The sequence below is a fragment of the Notolepis coatsorum genome (genome assembly GCF_963971535.1).
Source record: "Notolepis coatsorum genome assembly, chromosome: 7".
In the NCBI taxonomy this organism is placed as follows: domain Eukaryota; kingdom Metazoa; phylum Chordata; class Actinopteri; order Aulopiformes; family Paralepididae; genus Notolepis; species Notolepis coatsorum.
Genome location: NC_140171.1, coordinates 6357741 through 6375057, shown reverse-complemented (window position 1 = coordinate 6375057; position 17317 = coordinate 6357741). Strand labels below are relative to the sequence as shown.

At 45.7% G+C, this 17317-nt stretch overlaps 1 protein-coding gene across 1 annotated transcript in view; it reads left to right on the top strand.

The window, feature by feature from the left end:
- LOC311232598 (NACHT, LRR and PYD domains-containing protein 1-like) overlaps positions 1–17317 on the top strand; it is a 122615-nt gene that overhangs the window by 49716 nt on the left and 55582 nt on the right. Inside the window, exon 4 of the mRNA XM_084319458.1 lies at positions 5633–5770. Coding sequence (XP_084175584.1) covers positions 5633–5770 — 138 coding nt within the window. The remainder of the gene's footprint in view (positions 1–5632; positions 5771–17317) is intronic.

Genomic DNA, 17317 nt, shown 5'->3' with positions numbered 1-17317 from the left:
AGAAGCATTTTGTATAAAAGTATTCTGTACTTCTGTATGACAACTATTAAAGAAACTTGAACTTGAACTTGAGAGAAACCTTAGAAGGGCCGTTCAAGGGGTGATCTCCCTTCTTAGATGTCGGTGATAGTAGTGTTGCAATAAAACAGGTGAACAGTTGGAAGGCATGCACTCATATGTAGTGAAACACAGATAAGTGCATGTGATACCAACTGAACATTTTGAAAAATTAAAGATAGAGCTGATAGCGATAGCAACTGAAATGTTTTGAAAAATTAAAGATAGAGCTGATAGCGGATCTATTTGAGGCGAAGGGGCGGCGCAGATAGGGTCGCATCCTCCTGGTCTTCATCACGGGACGTCCAACACTCCGGTCATCACTCCGAGACGGCCACTCACAGGGAGACTGGGAGACGGGACAGGTGTTAGACAGTTCGCATGATTGTGATGGGCGGACATAGCTATAGATACAAGTGGTAGGCATATATGTGAATAGAATAGATATATGTAGTATAGAATAGAATAGAATAGAATAGAATAGAATAGAATAGAATAGAATAGAAATACTTTTATTATCCTGTGGGAAATTTGACACTGCAAATCGCTCAACATTTAAACATTTAGACAGGACAGGTCACGAATTAGAATAATAACACAAATCAATCAAGTTGCCTAGGATAAGAGTAGAGTAAAATAGAATAAAAATGAAATAAAATATACAGAAATAAATACAGTAAAAATATACTGAGCATGGGGGAAGGGCATGGGGCATGGGGGGTACAGGTAGTAAAAAACAACACAGCAGTGTAAACAATTTGGTCAATATAATTTCTAACTAAATGAAATATATATTCACAGTGTCACATAAGGTGCAGTATGCTTCAGGTAGAATAAAAGTACTTAACCCAGCGATGAAAGTCTGAACCACGTTGACAGACCACGGACAGAAGACGGTAAGAAGCTGATCCATGGCCTCGGTGGTGCACGTAGAACAGTCACTGCAATCTTGGCCAAGACCCCGAGACATCCACCACCTTGGTCAGCACTACGAGCAGGGACGTGCACAGGACTTTAGAGGGGCAGGTGTTCAAAGGCTGAAAAGGGCACCTGTGTGTGTTTTTAACTGAGCGAGATATGCGCGCAAGCGCGATTTTTCAGGGCCCTTTTGTGGCGGGAGCGCCCCCTTTTTATGCTTTTTGGGGGGTTTTGGTGATCAAATATTGAATATTGAACTATAATAATCAGTGCAGGAGCTCACTTATCCTTGAAAGACACTTTTATCACTGACTTAAAAGGCCCATACATCTCCATAAATGTTCAGGGGGGAGGGAATAAGTGCTTACCCTACAGACCCCAAGAAGTGCTGTATATTCTGTATTGTTTAATATAAATGCATTTTTTATTCCAATCCCGATTTGTATTTGAGATTCCCAAATCCCATCGGACTTGACTTCTTCGTGTCCCTCAATGAGTGTAATACCAGCATAGAGAGTTCCCATGTTTGTAGTGGGCAGAGATGGAGCAATAAATACATGTAGTGAGCATAAGCAATTAAGCATACATGGTGACAGTGGAATCATAGTATATAAGAAAATTGTGAAATTGTGTAATAGATAGAACTACTGCAAGCGTATGGATACAGGATGAGATACAAGACAATAGCTCAGGGCCGTATGCCCCGGGGGGCAGGAGAAGCCGCTCAGAAGGTTCAGCACTGCAGGCCAGACAGAAGGCAGTATGAAGCTGTTCCATGGGACCGGTTGAGACAGAGACAGGTTAAAAAGGTTCTCCCATGTCTGCAGAAAAGCAGACATGGGGGCAAATAGACATCCTAACTAAACTAGACAGATTAATCTAAGGGTCAGTCCCCGACCAGGTGAGATCAGGGTAGGTTGAAGGAGAGAGAGAAAAGATGGGTCTTAAGCAGGGATTTAAAAGCTTCGACGGCAGGTAATTTGTTCCACAGGTAGGGAGCATGGTAGACAAGGGCTCTGTGGCCGGCGGATTTCTTTTTAACCCTAGGAATCGATAGAAGCCCCGCATTTTGTGAGCGCAGAGCACGAGCGGGCGAGTATCGAGAGATGAGATCGGATAGATAGAGCGGTGCAAGCCCATTTAAAATGTTGTAGGTGAGGAGTAGCACTTTAAAGTCAGATCGGGCTTGAATAGGAAGCCAGTGTGTAGGGCGGACAAAACTGGTGTGATGTGATCAAATTTTCTAGTTTTAGTTAGTATCCGTGCAGCCGCATTTTGCACGAGTTGAAGATTTTTGATGCTTGAATTAGGTAGGCCTGAAAAAAGTGCATTACATATAGTCTAGACGAGATGAGACAAAATCATGAATTAGGGTTTCAGCATCAGCCAGAGTTAAAATGGGGCGAATCTTTGCGATATTACGAAGATGGAAGGAGGCAATTTTGGTGAAATTTTTTATATGTGCATTAAATGAGAGGGAGGAATAAAAAATGACTGAGGTTTTTTTATGGTGGAGCTCTGGGATACGTGACAAGTATCAAACAATTATATAAATATTTATATGTAGTTAATAGAGACAATGGCAGAATTCAACTTCATTTTTTACTAAGACATGTTTTTATATACTAGAATACTATTGTCAGTGCTGTAAAGTTTAAACCTTTTTAAATCTTAGACAAACGAAACACTTTGCTTTCATGAAATATTGTAAGCCGTCATCGGAGGCTTTATAAAAGCAGCACAATGAACACAAATCTGTCAGTGCCGAGTCCGACCTCATCTTAAATAACAAAAGGCATTGCTTGTTGTAGTTAACAAAGAGAGTTGATTTTGCAGGTACAAAAATAATAATAACAAAAAAAGAATTTATTTAATATTTATATATTCAAATTTTATTTTCCCATTCGAATCCTATGCCCATCGAACGAAGCTTCGAAGTATTTAAGACAGCCCTAGTTCCACCTACATGCGGATTCACGTCGACACCCTCATGTTCAGTACTTCAGATGCCTAAAGAGATGCCCTGAATCCTGCACTTTGTCATTTATGTTTAATGGAGACCTTTTTTATTTGTACGTCAGCTCTTTGACTGCCAGAGTGGAGTGGACTCAACCTTGGTGACTTGGACTCGGACTAGGGTAATGCGGACTCGACTCAGACTCGACTCTGGCTCTTCTTTGGTGACTCGGACCCGAATACTGGGGACTCGAGACTCGACTCAGGCTTGAGATTTGCCTTTCTTTTTGCTGTTGTGAAGCACTTTTAGCTGCAGTTTCTGTATGAAAGGTGCTATACAAATTAGTGCTGTCAAACGATTAAAATATTTAACTCGATTAATCGCATGATTGTCCATAGTTAACTCGCGATTAATCGCAAATTAATCGCATTTAAAAAAAAATTTTTTTTTACCTTAAACATCTTTTTCAAGTTCCAAGTTTTAATACTCTTATCAACATGCGAGTCAACAAATGCTTGCTTTGTGCAGCCATTTAACACAAAAGGATGACCCTCATGCATTGCAAATTTGCATCAAATTCAAAACAGAGTGATGCACAAAATAACTTAAAAGAAAATAATAATTTAAAACAATGAATAAAGTGTGCATGAAATAATAGGGGAAAGAAAACGTTAGGAACTTGTTACATTCACACACACAAGGGCTGATTAATCACACACCCCCCTCTCTCCCTCACACACACTCTCCCAGCTCTTTTTCTCTTTTGCCCCTTCCTCATCTCTCTCACCCCCCTCTCTCTCTATATCTCACACACACACACACACACACACACACACACACACACACACACACACACACACACACACACACACACACACACACTTCAGAAACAAACATAGTATCAATGAGAGCATCAATAATACACCTGAGTGAAGTCTAGTAAAACATTTTTTTTTTTTTTTTTTTTTTTAGTTAATCTTGAGTTAAAAAAATTAGTGGCATTAATAGAATCGGGAGTTAACGCGATATTAACGCGATATATTTGACAGCCTTAATACAAATAAAGGTTATTATTTAGTGACTCGACTACAACACTGGTTGGGAATGAGTTGTGTGTTGAGAATGTGTTGTGTGTTGAGTATGTGTTGAGAATGTGTTGTGTGTTGAGAATGAGTTGAGAATGTGTTGAGAATGTGTTGTGTGTTGAGAATGTGTTGTGTGTTGAGAATGTGTTGTGTGTTGAGAATGTGTTGAGAATGTGTTGTGTGTTGAGAATGTGTTGTGTGTTGAGAATGTGTTGAGAATGTGTTGTGTGTTGAGAATGTGTTGTGTGTTGAGAATGTGTTGTTTGTTGAGAATGTGTTGTGTGTTGAGAATGTGTTGTGTGTTGAGAATGTGTTGAGAATGTGTTGTGTGTTGAGAATGAGTTGTGTTGAGAATGTGTTGTGTGTTGAGAATGTGTTGTGTGTTGAGAATGTGTTGTGTGTTGAGAATGTGTTGTGTGTAGGGCTGTCAGTTTATCGCGTTAATCAGATTAATTAATTACACAGCAAATTATCGCGTTATGAAAATTAACTCAAAATGTATTACAAAAAATAAATAAAAATAAAATTAATTTATAATCATTTTTTTATCTCATTCATTCCATAAGAACGTAGAATACACATTTACAGACTTTTTTTAATATGGTCCATTTGCATGTTCTTGGTATCTGATTCTATAGGGACATCTATGGATCTCAGTGAATGTATTCCCAGTGTCAGAAATACTGTGTCTGTTACTAGGCTTGAGTAAATTGTAATGAACCAAATGAGAATATCAATAAATATTTTTTTATCTTTGACTGTGAATAACACCATGCTCAAATTGACCAGACCTGAAAAATGTAAGCAAATTAATAGAAGGAAGATGATTAAACAGAAGGTTTTGTAGATACAGTACTGAATTCTGCCATCCGGACACATGCAATTTGAAATATGATTATAGAATATCGGGCATAAAATGGTAATGCGATTAAAATGTGATTAATTAGATTAATTAATTACAAATCCTGTAATTAATTAGATAGATTTGTTTAATCGGCTGACAGCACTAGTTGTGTGTTGAGAATGTGTTGTGTGTTGAGAATGTGTTGTGTGTTGAAAATGTGGTGAGAATGAGTTGAGAATAGGGATGTCCGATATTATCGGCCTACCGATATTATCGGCCGATATCGGCATTAAAATGTGATATCGGAAAATATCTGTATCGTTTTTTTTTTTTTTTTTTTTTTTTTTTACATTTCTATAACCTTTTATTTACCCAGGCAAGCAAGTAAGAACAAATTCTAATTTTATTTATTGTCAAAAGTATGCATAATGTTGTGTTAATTCCACAACAAGAGATATGTAATGTTAATTACCTGAAATTATTCCATTTTTGGGGGGGGGAAACCCTGCATATATCGGTATCGGTTGATATCGGTTGATATCGGTATCGGAAATTAAGAGTTGGACAATATCGGTATCGGTAAAAAAGCCAATATCGAGCATCCCTAGTTGAGAATGATCCAGATGTCTCTAAATATTATATAAAATATTAGATTAGATTAAAATGTATGGTCATAATACAGCACAACTACAGTAATAGTAATATACAATAATAATAATAATATGATATAAGCTATGAATAAACCTTTAATTTGTTAATGTATTTGTACAGAAAGATGGCAGACACTGAAGTCAAACGCCTGATGGAAGAAGAAGCTGAGGACAAGGTGGAGGAGAGGAGGACAGAAGAGAGGGATGATAACATGGAAGGTCCTCCTACTAAAGAAAACACGGATGAGTCAGCAGAAGGGTGAGAACGCTCTTTCATCTCAAGATAATCTGTTGATATCCTAGAGTTCCATAGTAAGTACCTTTTTATTCCTAAAGCACATTTTAAACTGTAGTTGCACCAAAGTGATGTATGGCACTATAAATAAAACACAGTAAAACATGGTAAAAAACAAAGCAATACAAATATGACAAATACAATTAAACAGGTACATTTACAAGTAAATGAAACAGAGTAGGTGTGAGATCAGACTATCCAGGCTAAAAAAGCCAATTTTAAAAGCTAAAAGGCCTGGCAAACAGGTCAGACATCAGGTATGTTTATAACCTGGTAAACAGGTAGGTTATTAACCTGGTAAACAGGTAGGTTATTAACCTGGTAAACAGGTAGGTTTTTAACCTGGTAAACAGGTAAGTTATTAACCTGGTAAACAGGTAGGTTTTTAACCTGGTAAACATGTAGGTTATTAACCTGGTAAACAGGTAGTGTGAGGTTTTGGTCCGCTCCCTGCCACACGCTCCGTTCCTTTAAGGTACTATGTTGATTAATGCATTCCCCGCCACGCGCTCCGTTCCTTTAAGGTGCAGTGTTGATTGGTGCTTTCCCCGCCACACGCTTTTGGAGCAAGTATCAATCTCATCCCGCAGCTGTCACAGCTTGTAATTAGCGCCCCTGAAGGCTTTATATACTCAGACCTCCTTACTATCGATGTTGGGTCGTTCTGAAATACACCTGCATATACCTGCCTTCCCCGTCGCTGTTCCTGTCTTTTTGCTCTCCAGGATCTTTTGTGGAGAACTGCTGTGGAGAACCTGGTTCCCCGTTCGGAGCTGCGCCTCGTTATCTGCCCGCTTTTCGCGTTGCGCTCTGGTGAGTTTTTGGAAACAGTCTTTTGGATTATCAGTTTTTTGTGTGTTTGGTGAACACCGAAGAGATCCCGTTTTTGTTTGTACTGGACTCACCTAATTTTTGTGTTAGATTAACACTGAAGATACCGTATTGTTTTTCTCTGGACTCAGCTAACTTGTGTGTGGTACACCGAAGATCAAGTCACTTGGATTAATACTGGACCAGTCACCTCTCTGCCTCTGTGTGTTCGTTGGGCTAACTCTGATTTCTCTCTCTCTCCGTTTCCACCGGGAGTGAAAGCTGGGAGTATCTGCAGAGCCGCTTCAACGACACTTGCCAATTCCTCACCACTACCTACTGGGAGTATCTGCAGAGCCGCTACATCGTCACATGCCAGATCCCCGTTTGTTCGATTGCTGTACTTCATTCCATCTTGTGACTCTGTAAATAAATACGCCCTTGCTTTGGCTAACTCTGAACTTCCTCTCTGTGCCGTTGCGTTTGAGGTCGGTTACAAACCATAACATTACGACCCAACCATGACGACCTCAGCCGACACAGAGAGGGTCAGAACAGTGTTGGCGGTCCAGATAGAGTTAACCAAGGTGCGGCTGCGGCTGCTGTACAGGAGCTCCGAGACCAGGTCCTGCCTATTCAGGGGTCCCTTGGCTCTCTGGCTAGCCAGCAGTCTAATATTCTCCACCAATTACAGGCGCTGAGTGAAACCGTTAACACCTTGCTTGTAACCCCACTTACTTCAGGAGCCTCGGCCGGAGCATCACCCGCAGCCCTGGCAGGCCCCGCGCCTCCCGATCCCGCACCTCGGGAGCCCCGTCTCTCCGAACCACGGTTGTTCGATGGTAACTTCGAGGATTGTGCCACATTCATCATGCAATGTGAGTTGGTTTTTCGTCATCAACCCAGCCGATTCACTTCAAGGGGAGCCCAAGTGGCTTACATGACTAACTTGCTCTCAGGCCGGGCAGCCCAGTGGGTCACTGCCTCCTGGGCAATGGCGGCAGATTTCTGTTTTTCCTACCCAGACTTCGTGGCGGAGCTCCGCAGGGTTTTCCACCACCCAGCCTGTGGCCAGGACCCTGGAGCCCGGTTGGGTACCTTCCGGCAGGGCAGTGGCGGGGTCACCGACTACGTGCTGGAGTTCAGACTGGCGGCAACGGAGAGCGGTTGGAACGATCAAGCACTCGCGACCCGTGAGGAACCTGAGTCCCTCGAGGACCTGTTCAGCCTCGCCATTCGCATCGACGGACGCCTCCAGGAGAGAAGACGTGAGAGAACCCGACAGGGACCTCCAGAGGTTCCCCAGACCCCCCGTACTTGTGACGGTACTGCGGGCCGCCCTGCTCCCAACACGACTGGTGGCTATTTCCCCTCCCGTTCGGTGCCCGGGGAGGAGCCCATGCAGCTGGGACGTTCACATCTTAGCCAAGCTGAACGGGAGGCGAGGTTCAGGTCCGGCCTTTGCCTCTACTGTGGTCGGGATGGACACCGTATCGCCAACTGCCCCACCCGGCCAAAAGACCAGGCTCGCCGGGACCCCGGGAGATCCTGGTGAGCCGTTTTTCTCGTTCCCAGAGCCGTGCACCACCTAGCCGTCTGATGAGCGTCACCCTGGCCTGGGCGGACCAACGGGCCACGGTGGAGGCACTCATTGACTCGGGGGCTGACGAGAGTTTCCTAGACTTCGAGTTTGCTACCCGGGCCAACATTCCACTTGAGGACCTAGTGAGGCCATTGGAGGTATTCGCACTGGACCAACACCGCCTGGCTGACATCACTCAACGCACCTGCCCTGTCCTGCTCACCATTGCTGGTAACCACGTTGAGAGACTCCAGTTTTTTATCACCAGATCCCCTCTTGTCCCAGTAGTCCTGGGCCAGCCCTGGCTCGCGCTGCACGAGCCCCACATCGCCTGGTCCTCCGGTACCATCAGGGGGTCATGCCCAGTGTCTTCAGGCGGCGTCCTGTCCCTCGCCCCGGAGATCCGTTTGTGAGCCGCCTCCGGACCTCTCGACCATACCCCCCGAGTACCACGACCTCATGGAGGTTTTCAGTAAGTCCAGGGCTCAGGCCCTTCCGCCTCACCGGCCTTACGACTGTGCCATCGACCTCCGCTCAGGGGCTCCCCTTCCCGGCAGCCGCCTCTACAGTCTGACCGTCCCTGAGAAGGCAGCGATGGATCAATACATCTCTGAGTCCTTGGAAGCAGGACTCATTCGGCCTTCCTCCTCTCCTGTGGCGGCCGGCTTCTTCTTTGTTGGGAAGAAGGACGGAGACCTTCGACCCTGCATCGACTATCGCCAGCTCAACGAGATCACCATTAAGAACAAGTACCCTCTTCCTCTCATGAACTCCACCTTCGAGCCTCTCACCCAGGCTACCGTCTTTACCAAGCTGGACCTCCGGAGTGCCTACCATCTAGTCCGTATCCGAGAGGGCGATGAGTGGAAGACCGCCTTCAAGACTCCCAGGGGCCACTACGAGTACCTGGTTATGCCGTTCGGCCTCACCAACGCTCCGGCGGTATTCCAGGCGCTCATGAACGACGTCCTTCGTGACATGCTGGAGGAGTTTGTGGTAGTATACCTAGACGACATCCTCATCTTCTCCAAGACCCTCGAGGAACACATCCAGCATGTCCGCCGTGTGCTGGAGCGCCTCCTCCACAATCGGCTCTTCACCAAGGCGGAGAAGTGCCGATTTCACTCCGACTCCGTCGATTACCTGGGCTTCATCGTGGAGAGAGGCTTCGACCCGAGCTGATCCTCGCAAGATCCGGGCCGTGGAGGAGTGGCCGGAACCCACCTCTCGGAAGGAGTTACAGAGCTTCCTTGGGTTCGCCAACTTCTACCGAAGATTCATCCGGAACTACAGTCAAGTGGCGGAACCGCTTACCAGGCTGACCTCTCCCGCCCTGCCGTTCGACTGGTCCCCAACGGCGTGTGCTGCGTTCCGCTCCCTCAAGAAGAGGTTCACTTCCGCCCCGATCTTGCTCCATCCAGACCCCAAGAGACAGTTCATCGTAGAAGTGGACGCCTCGGATACTGGACTGGGAGCTATCTTATCCCAGCGGTTGGCAACAGACCAGAAGGTACATCCGTGCGCCTTCTACTCGCGTCGTTTCCTCCCTGCCGAGAGGAACTATGACATCGGCAATCGGGAGCTGCTGGCGGTTGTGGCTGCCTTGGAGGAGTGGCGTCATTGGCTAGAGGGGGCCGAGGAGCCATTTACCATTTGGACGGACCACAAGAACCTGACGTACATCCGTGCTTCCAAGCGCCTCAATGGCCGGCAGGCAAGATGGGCCAGCTTCCTCAGTCGGTTCGACTTCTCGCTGACGTTTCGCCCTGGTTCCCGCAACACGAAGGCCGACTCCCTGTCCCGGTTACACTCCAAGGGGGCTCCAACCACTGAGGACCCGACTCCCATCCTCCCAGAGGCCAGGGTGGTAGGAGTAGTCACCTTGGGCATCGAGGGGGTGGTAAGGCGTGCCCTACGCTTCCATCGCGCTCCAGGCAATGTACCGGTTCATCGTCTCTTCGTCCCCGACTCGGTCCGGTCCCGGGTCCTCCAGTGGGGCCATACCAGCCGGTTCGCCTGCCACCCGGGCGTTCATCGCACGTTCTCCTTCCTGGCTCGTCGATTCTGGTGGCCCACCATGAGGAACGACGTCAAGGAGTTCGTACTGGCCTGCGCAGTCTGCGCCCGCAGCAAGGCCTCCCACCAGGCACCCTCCGGGCTATTGCAGCCGCTTCCCATTCCGAGCCGTCCTTGGTCACATGTGGCGCTGGACTTCGTCACAGGTCTTCCTTCTTCCCAGGGGAACACGTGCCTACTGACCGTGGTGGATCGGTTCAGCAAGGGGGTTCACTTCGTGGCCCTTCCCAAGCTTCCCTCGGCGGCCGAGACGGCCGCCACGTGTTTCGCCTCCATGGTTTTCCCCAGGACGTCGTCTCGGACCGGGGGCCCCAGTTCACTTCCCAGGTATGGCGGGCTTTTTGCAAGGGATTGGGGGCAACGGTCAGTCTTTCCTCTGGTTATCATCCCCAGACTAACGGACAAACGGAGAGGATGAACCAGAGTGTGGAGTCTGCTCTTCGGTGTGTGGCTGCCGAGAGACCAGCTTCTTGGAGCCGTTTCCTTCCCTGGGTCGAGTACTCCATCAACTCCATGGTCAGTTCCGCCACCGGCCTCTCACCCTTTGAGGTATCCCTGGGCTACCAACCCCCTCTTTTCCCTGCACAGGAGTCGGAGATGGCAGTTCCCTCCGTACAGGACCACCTCGACCGGTGCCGTCGGGTCTGGGAGATCACCAGGACCGCGCTGCTCCGGTCATCGGAGCGCGCCAGTCGTGGGGCTGACCGGCGCTGGATTCCTGCGCCGACGTACCACCCTGGGCAGAGGGTGTGGCTTTCCGCAAGGGACCTTCCACTTCGGTCCTCGGCCAAGAAGCTTAACCCCCGGTTCGTCGGCCCTTTTGAGGTTCTGAAGGTACTCAGTCCGGCGGCGGTGAGTCTTAAGCTTCCTGCGTCCATGCACATTCACCCCGTTTTCCATGTGTCCCAGGTTAAGCCTGTCTCTCTCAGTCCCCTGATGCCTCCTGCTCCGGAACCACCTCCTCCCGAGATGGTGGACGGTCACCCCCAGTGGCAGGTCCGCCGGTTGATGGGCGTTCGACGGCGGGGTCGGGGGTTCCAGTACCTGGTGGACTGGGAGGGGTACGGTCCGGAAGAACGGAGCTGGGTCTCCCGCCAGCTCATCATGGATCCCGGCCTGATCACCGACTTCCATCGTGCCCATCCGGGCGAGCCGGGTCGGGCTGGTCGCCGGGTGGCTCCCGTGGAGGGGGGGTACTGTGAGGTTTTGGTCCGCTCCCTGCCACACGCTCCGTTCCTTTAAGGTACTATGTTGATTAATGCATTCCCCGCCACGCGCTCCGTTCCTTTAAGGTGCCGTGTTGATTGGTGCTTTCCCCGCCACACGCTTTTGGAGCAAGTATCAATCTCATCCCGCAGCTGTCACAGCTTGTAATTAGCGCCCCTGAAGGCTTTATATACTCAGACCTCCTTACTATCGATGTTGGGTCGTTCTGAAATACACCTGCATATACCTGCCTTCCCCGTCGCTGTTCCTGTCTTTTTGCTCTACAGGATCTTTTGTGGAGAACTGCTGTGGAGAACCTGGTTCCCTGTTCGGAGCTGCGCCTCGTTATCTGCCCGCTTTTCGCGTTGCGCTCTGGTGAGTTTTTGGAAACAGTCTTTTGGATTATCAGTTTTTTGTGTGTTTGGTGAACACCGAAGAGATCCCGTTTTTGTTTGTACTGGACTCACCTAATTTTTGTGTTAGATTAACACTGAAGATACCGTATTGTTTTTCTCTGGACTCAGCTAACTTGTGTGTGGTACACCGAAGATCAAGTCACTTGGATTAATACTGGACCAGTCACCTCTCTGCCTCTGTGTGTTCGTTGGGCTAACTCTGATTTCTCTCTCTCTCCGTTTCCACCGGGAGTGAAAGCTGGGAGTATCTGCAGAGCCGCTTCAACGACACTTGCCAATTCCTCACCACTACCTACTGGGAGTATCTGCAGAGCCGCTACATCGTCACATGCCAGATCCCCGTTTGTTCGATTGCTGTACTTCATTCCATCTTGTGACTCTGTAAATAAATACGCCCTTGCTTTGGCTAACTCTGAACTTCCTCTCTGTGCCGTTGCGTTTGAGGTCGGTTACAAACCATAACAGGTAGGTTATTAACCTGGTAAACAGGTAGGTTATTAACCTGGTAAACAGGTAGGTTTTTAACCTGGTAAACAGGTAGGTAGGTTTTTAACCTGGTAAACAGGTAGGTTATTAACCTGGTAAACAGGTAGGTTATAAACCTAGTAAACCGGTAGTTTTGAGATCAGGTAGGTTTATATAACCTGGTAAACGGGTAGGTTTCTAACCTGGTAAACAGGAAGGTTATTAACCTGATAAATAAAGTAGCTATAATGAGTCAATAGATAAAAAGCAGTAATGGCATGTAGGTTACTCACCCTACTCATGTAGGCCTCCACACTACACAGCATTTATAGACATAAATAAACTGCATGGCTCATCTCCCACTATGGGTATTCAGTAGGTGGTGTCAACTACCCATGTGACCTGAGGATACTAGTAAAACATTTTGAAATATTCAATTGCAAATAGAATCAATTGTTGTTGATTTTTCTATAATTTAGATTCATTGACGAATTGATAACATAAAACAGATTATTCAATAACAAAATAATCGTTAGTTGCAGTATACAGGTATACTATATACAGACAAATGTAAATAAATATACGGTAAGTATAAATACGGTATACAGCATTATTGTACGTGCTATCACACAGAGTTATATGGGTTATATGCAGGTGTATAAATTGGCATATAGAAAGGATTATGCAGGTATAATATATTAAATCAAATCGTATATATATATAACAGGGGTGTAAAGTACTTGAGTAATTGTACTTCGTTACAATACTTAAGTACTGTTTTTTGTGATTTGTAGGGGAGAACGGGGATGGTTGTCACACAGGTAGGTTGTCACATTCATTATATTTCGCTACCAAAAGGTGCTTTCTCCCATATTTTGGTATGGAAATGTCCAGAATTGGGATCAGAGCTCACCTACATAGTCTTCTTTGGAGTAAGACAGCTGAACTTTAGGTGAGGACTTTTTGTGTTTTTCATGTGGAATTGTAAATATTCAGCTCCTCAATATTTTCATCTAGGCATTTACACAATTGGTTTATAATGAAACAATTGTTACCCTTAAAATGTGTGAAGGGAAAGCTATAGTTGATCTCTGCCAACGACGAGAGGGCCTACCTGGAAGAGGTAGAGAATCTGTCACAGTGGTGTCAGGAGAACTGCCTCTCCCTGAACGTCAGCAAAACAAAAGAGATGATTGTGGACTTCAGGAGGTCGGGGGTCAAGGACTACAGCCCCCTCAGCATCGACGGGGCACCGGTTGAGAGAGTGAACAGTTTCAAGTACCTCGGAGCCCACATATCCGAGGACTTGACATGGACCACACACATTGACAGTGTTGTGAAGAAGGCACGACAACGCCTCTACTTCCTCAGGCGCCTAAGGAAGTTCCAAGTCAGTCAGAAGATCCTTAAGAACTTCTACTCATGTACAATAGAGAGCATCCTGACTGGCAACATCACCTCCTGGTTTGGGAATAGCACTGCACAAGACCGTAGCAGACTACAAAGAGTGACACGTTCAGCCGAACGCACAATTGGAGGGGGGCTTCCCACCCTCCAGAACATTTACAACAAGCGGTGCAGGGGCAAGGCTAAGAGAATCATCAAGGACTCCAGCCACCCGAACAACTGCCTCTTTGAACTACTGCGGTCAGGCAAGCGATACCGGAGTCTTAAGGCGAGCACAGAAAGACTCAGAAGAAGCTTCTATCCCCAGGCCATCAGGCTGCTCAACGAACAATAAACACTATGCAACAACCATCAAATGCACACAGCACACACACCCACACACTCACTTAAACAAACAACACACTGCAGCACCCACTCTACACACTTTAGATCACCTAAACACACTTTACACTTTATATTTATTGGTAAAGGATTTGCACTACAACTCGTACACCTTACTGTAAATTGTACCTAAATTGTACCTCATCCCATTTCTGCTCTGCACTACATAGTATTGTATATTAGTACATTGCATAGAATATTGTATATTGTATGGTAACTCAGTTACTTCTATTCTGCATCGAACATTGTACATATGTCTATACTGAACACTGTGACCTTTTTGTACTTCTATTTTACATGCTATACTATTTTATTTCATACTATCTTGTCTAGCACAGTCTCTGGAGCGTAACAGTAAGAAGCATTTTGTATAAAAGTATTCTGTACTTCTGTATGACAACTATTAAAGAAACTTGAACTTGAACTTGAGAGAAACCTTAGAAGGGCCGTTCAAGGGGTGATCTCCCTTCTTAGATGTCGGTGATAGTAGTGTTGCAATAAAACAGGTGAACAGTTGGAAGGCATGCACTCATATGTAGTGAAACACAGATAAGTGCATGTGATACCAACTGAACATTTAGAAAAATTAAAGATAGAGCTGATAGCGATAGCAACTGAAATGTTTTGAAAAATTAAAGATAGAGCTGATAGCGGATCTATTTGAGGCGAAGGGGCGGCGCAGATAGGGTCGCATCCTCCTGGTCTTCATCACGGGACGTCCAACACTCCGGTCATCACTCCGAGACGGCCACTCACAGGGAGACTGGGAGACGGGTCAGGTGTTAGACAGTTCGCATGATTGTGATGGGCGGACATAGCTATAGATACAAGTGGTAGGCATATATGTGAATAGAATAGATATATGTAGAATAGAATAGAAATACTTTTATTATCCTGTGGGAAATTTGACACTGCAAATCGCTCAACATTTAAACATTTAGACAGGACAGGTCACAAATTAGAATAATAACACAAATCAATCAAGTTGCCTAGGATAAGAGTAGAGTAAAATATATATAAAATAAATACAGTAAAAATATACTGAGCATGGGGGAAGGGCATGGGGGGTACAGGTAGTAAAAAACAACACAGCAGTGTAAACAATTTGGTCAATATAATTTCTAACTAAATGAAATATATATTCACAGTGTCACATAAGGTGCAGTATGCTTCAGGTAGAATAGAAGTACTTAACCCAGCGATGAACGTCTGAACCACGTTGACAGACCACGGACAGAAGACGGTAAGAAGCTGATCCATGGCCTCGGTGGTAGGGATGGGAATCGAAAACCGGTTCCCGTTGGGAACCGGTTCCTAATTGGCCGATGCCTGGAACCGTGTGCCTCCCGTGACTTTCGATTCCCTTATCGCTGCCAGGTTTTCAAAACAACGTTAGCGTTAGCATGTAGCCATGGCAGACTTATTTGATTCCTTAAGGGCTCGAAATTGCCTGGATTTTGGTAATATGCTCCCGAAATGCTCCCGCTGTTTGGCTACTTCTATGTGCAGTGAAAACTACTTGAATGCTTTAGAACCTAGCCATTGATTTAGGGGCTCAACATGGGGGCTCAACAATAAATGACAATCAGAAATGTCAAGTTGCATGTTGTTATTCTAACCAGCTTAGACCCCTACGCTCTGCATCTTCTGGCCGCCTCAGACCTACTCCTATCCAAGCTCCGGGAGGGTCATCAAAGAGAAGTCGCCTATTCTCAGTCCTTGCCCCACAATGGTGGAATGAACTACCCACCCCAGTTAGGACAGCCGAATCACGTCCAATCTTTCGCCGTCGACTAAAGACGCACTTCTTCAACCATTATCTGAATAAAAAAATATATATCTAACCCTAACTAACCGTACTGTCATGCACTTGTCCTAATAAACTAACCTACACTGTAGCACTCAACACTTTGATGAACATTGTTGCTCAGCTGATAGAGTTGTGCCCTTCCTGATGGCTTGTCGTACAGAACTTGTAAGTCGCTTTGGATAAAAGCGTCAGCTAAATGACTAAATGTAAATGTAGTTCTGTTGCATTTCCAATTTATTTATGTAAATTATAAATTGATCAGGTATCGATAAGGGTATCGATAAAGAATCGAATCGATAAGCAGAATCGATAATGGAATCGTATCGATAAAATCCTATCAATTCCCATCCCTACTCGGTGGTGCACGTAGAACAGTCACTGCAATCTTGGCCAAGACCCCGAAACATCCACCACCTTGGTCAGCACTACGAGCAGGGACGTGCACAGGACTTTAGAGGGGCAGGTGTTCAAAGGCTGAAAAGGGCACCTGTGTGTGTTTTAACTGAGCGAGATATGCGCGCAAGCGCGATTTTTCAGGGCCCTTTTGTGGCGGGAGCGCCCCCTTTTTATGCTTTTTGGGGGGTTTTGGTGATCAAATATTGAATATTGAACTATAATAAGCAGTGCAGGAGCTCACTTATCCTTGAAAGACACTTTTATCACTGACTTAAAAGGCCCATACATCTCCATAAATGTTCAGGGGGGAGGGAATAAGTGCTTACCCTACAGACCCCAAGAAGTGCTGTATATTCTGTATTGTTTAATATAAATGCATTTTTTATTCCAATCCCGATTTGTATTTGAGATTCCCAAATCCCATCGGACTTGACTTCTTCGTGTCCCTCAATGAGTGTAATACCAGCATAGAGAGTTCCCATGTTTGTAGTGGGCAGAGATGGAGCAATAAATACATGTAGTGAGCATAAGCAATTAAGCATACATGGTGACAGTGGAATCATAGTATATAAGAAAATTGTGTAATAGATAGAACTACTGCAAGCGTATGGATACAGGATGAGATACAAGACAATAGCTCAGGGCCGTATGCCCCGGGGGGCAGGAGAAGCCGCTCAGAATTTTTTTACTTCTAATTTTACTATGTTATTTTATTTCATACTTATCTTGTCTTGCACAGTCTCTGGAGCGTAACAGTAAGAAGCATTTTGTATAAAAGTATTCTGTACTTCTGTATGACAACTATTAAAGAAACTTGAAACTTGAGAAGGTTCAGCACTGCAGGCCAGACAGAAGGCAGTATGAAGCTGTTCCATGGGACCGGTTGAGACAGAGACAGGTTAAAAAGGTTCTCCCATGTCTGCAGAAAAGCAGACATGGGGGCAAATAGACATCCTAACTAA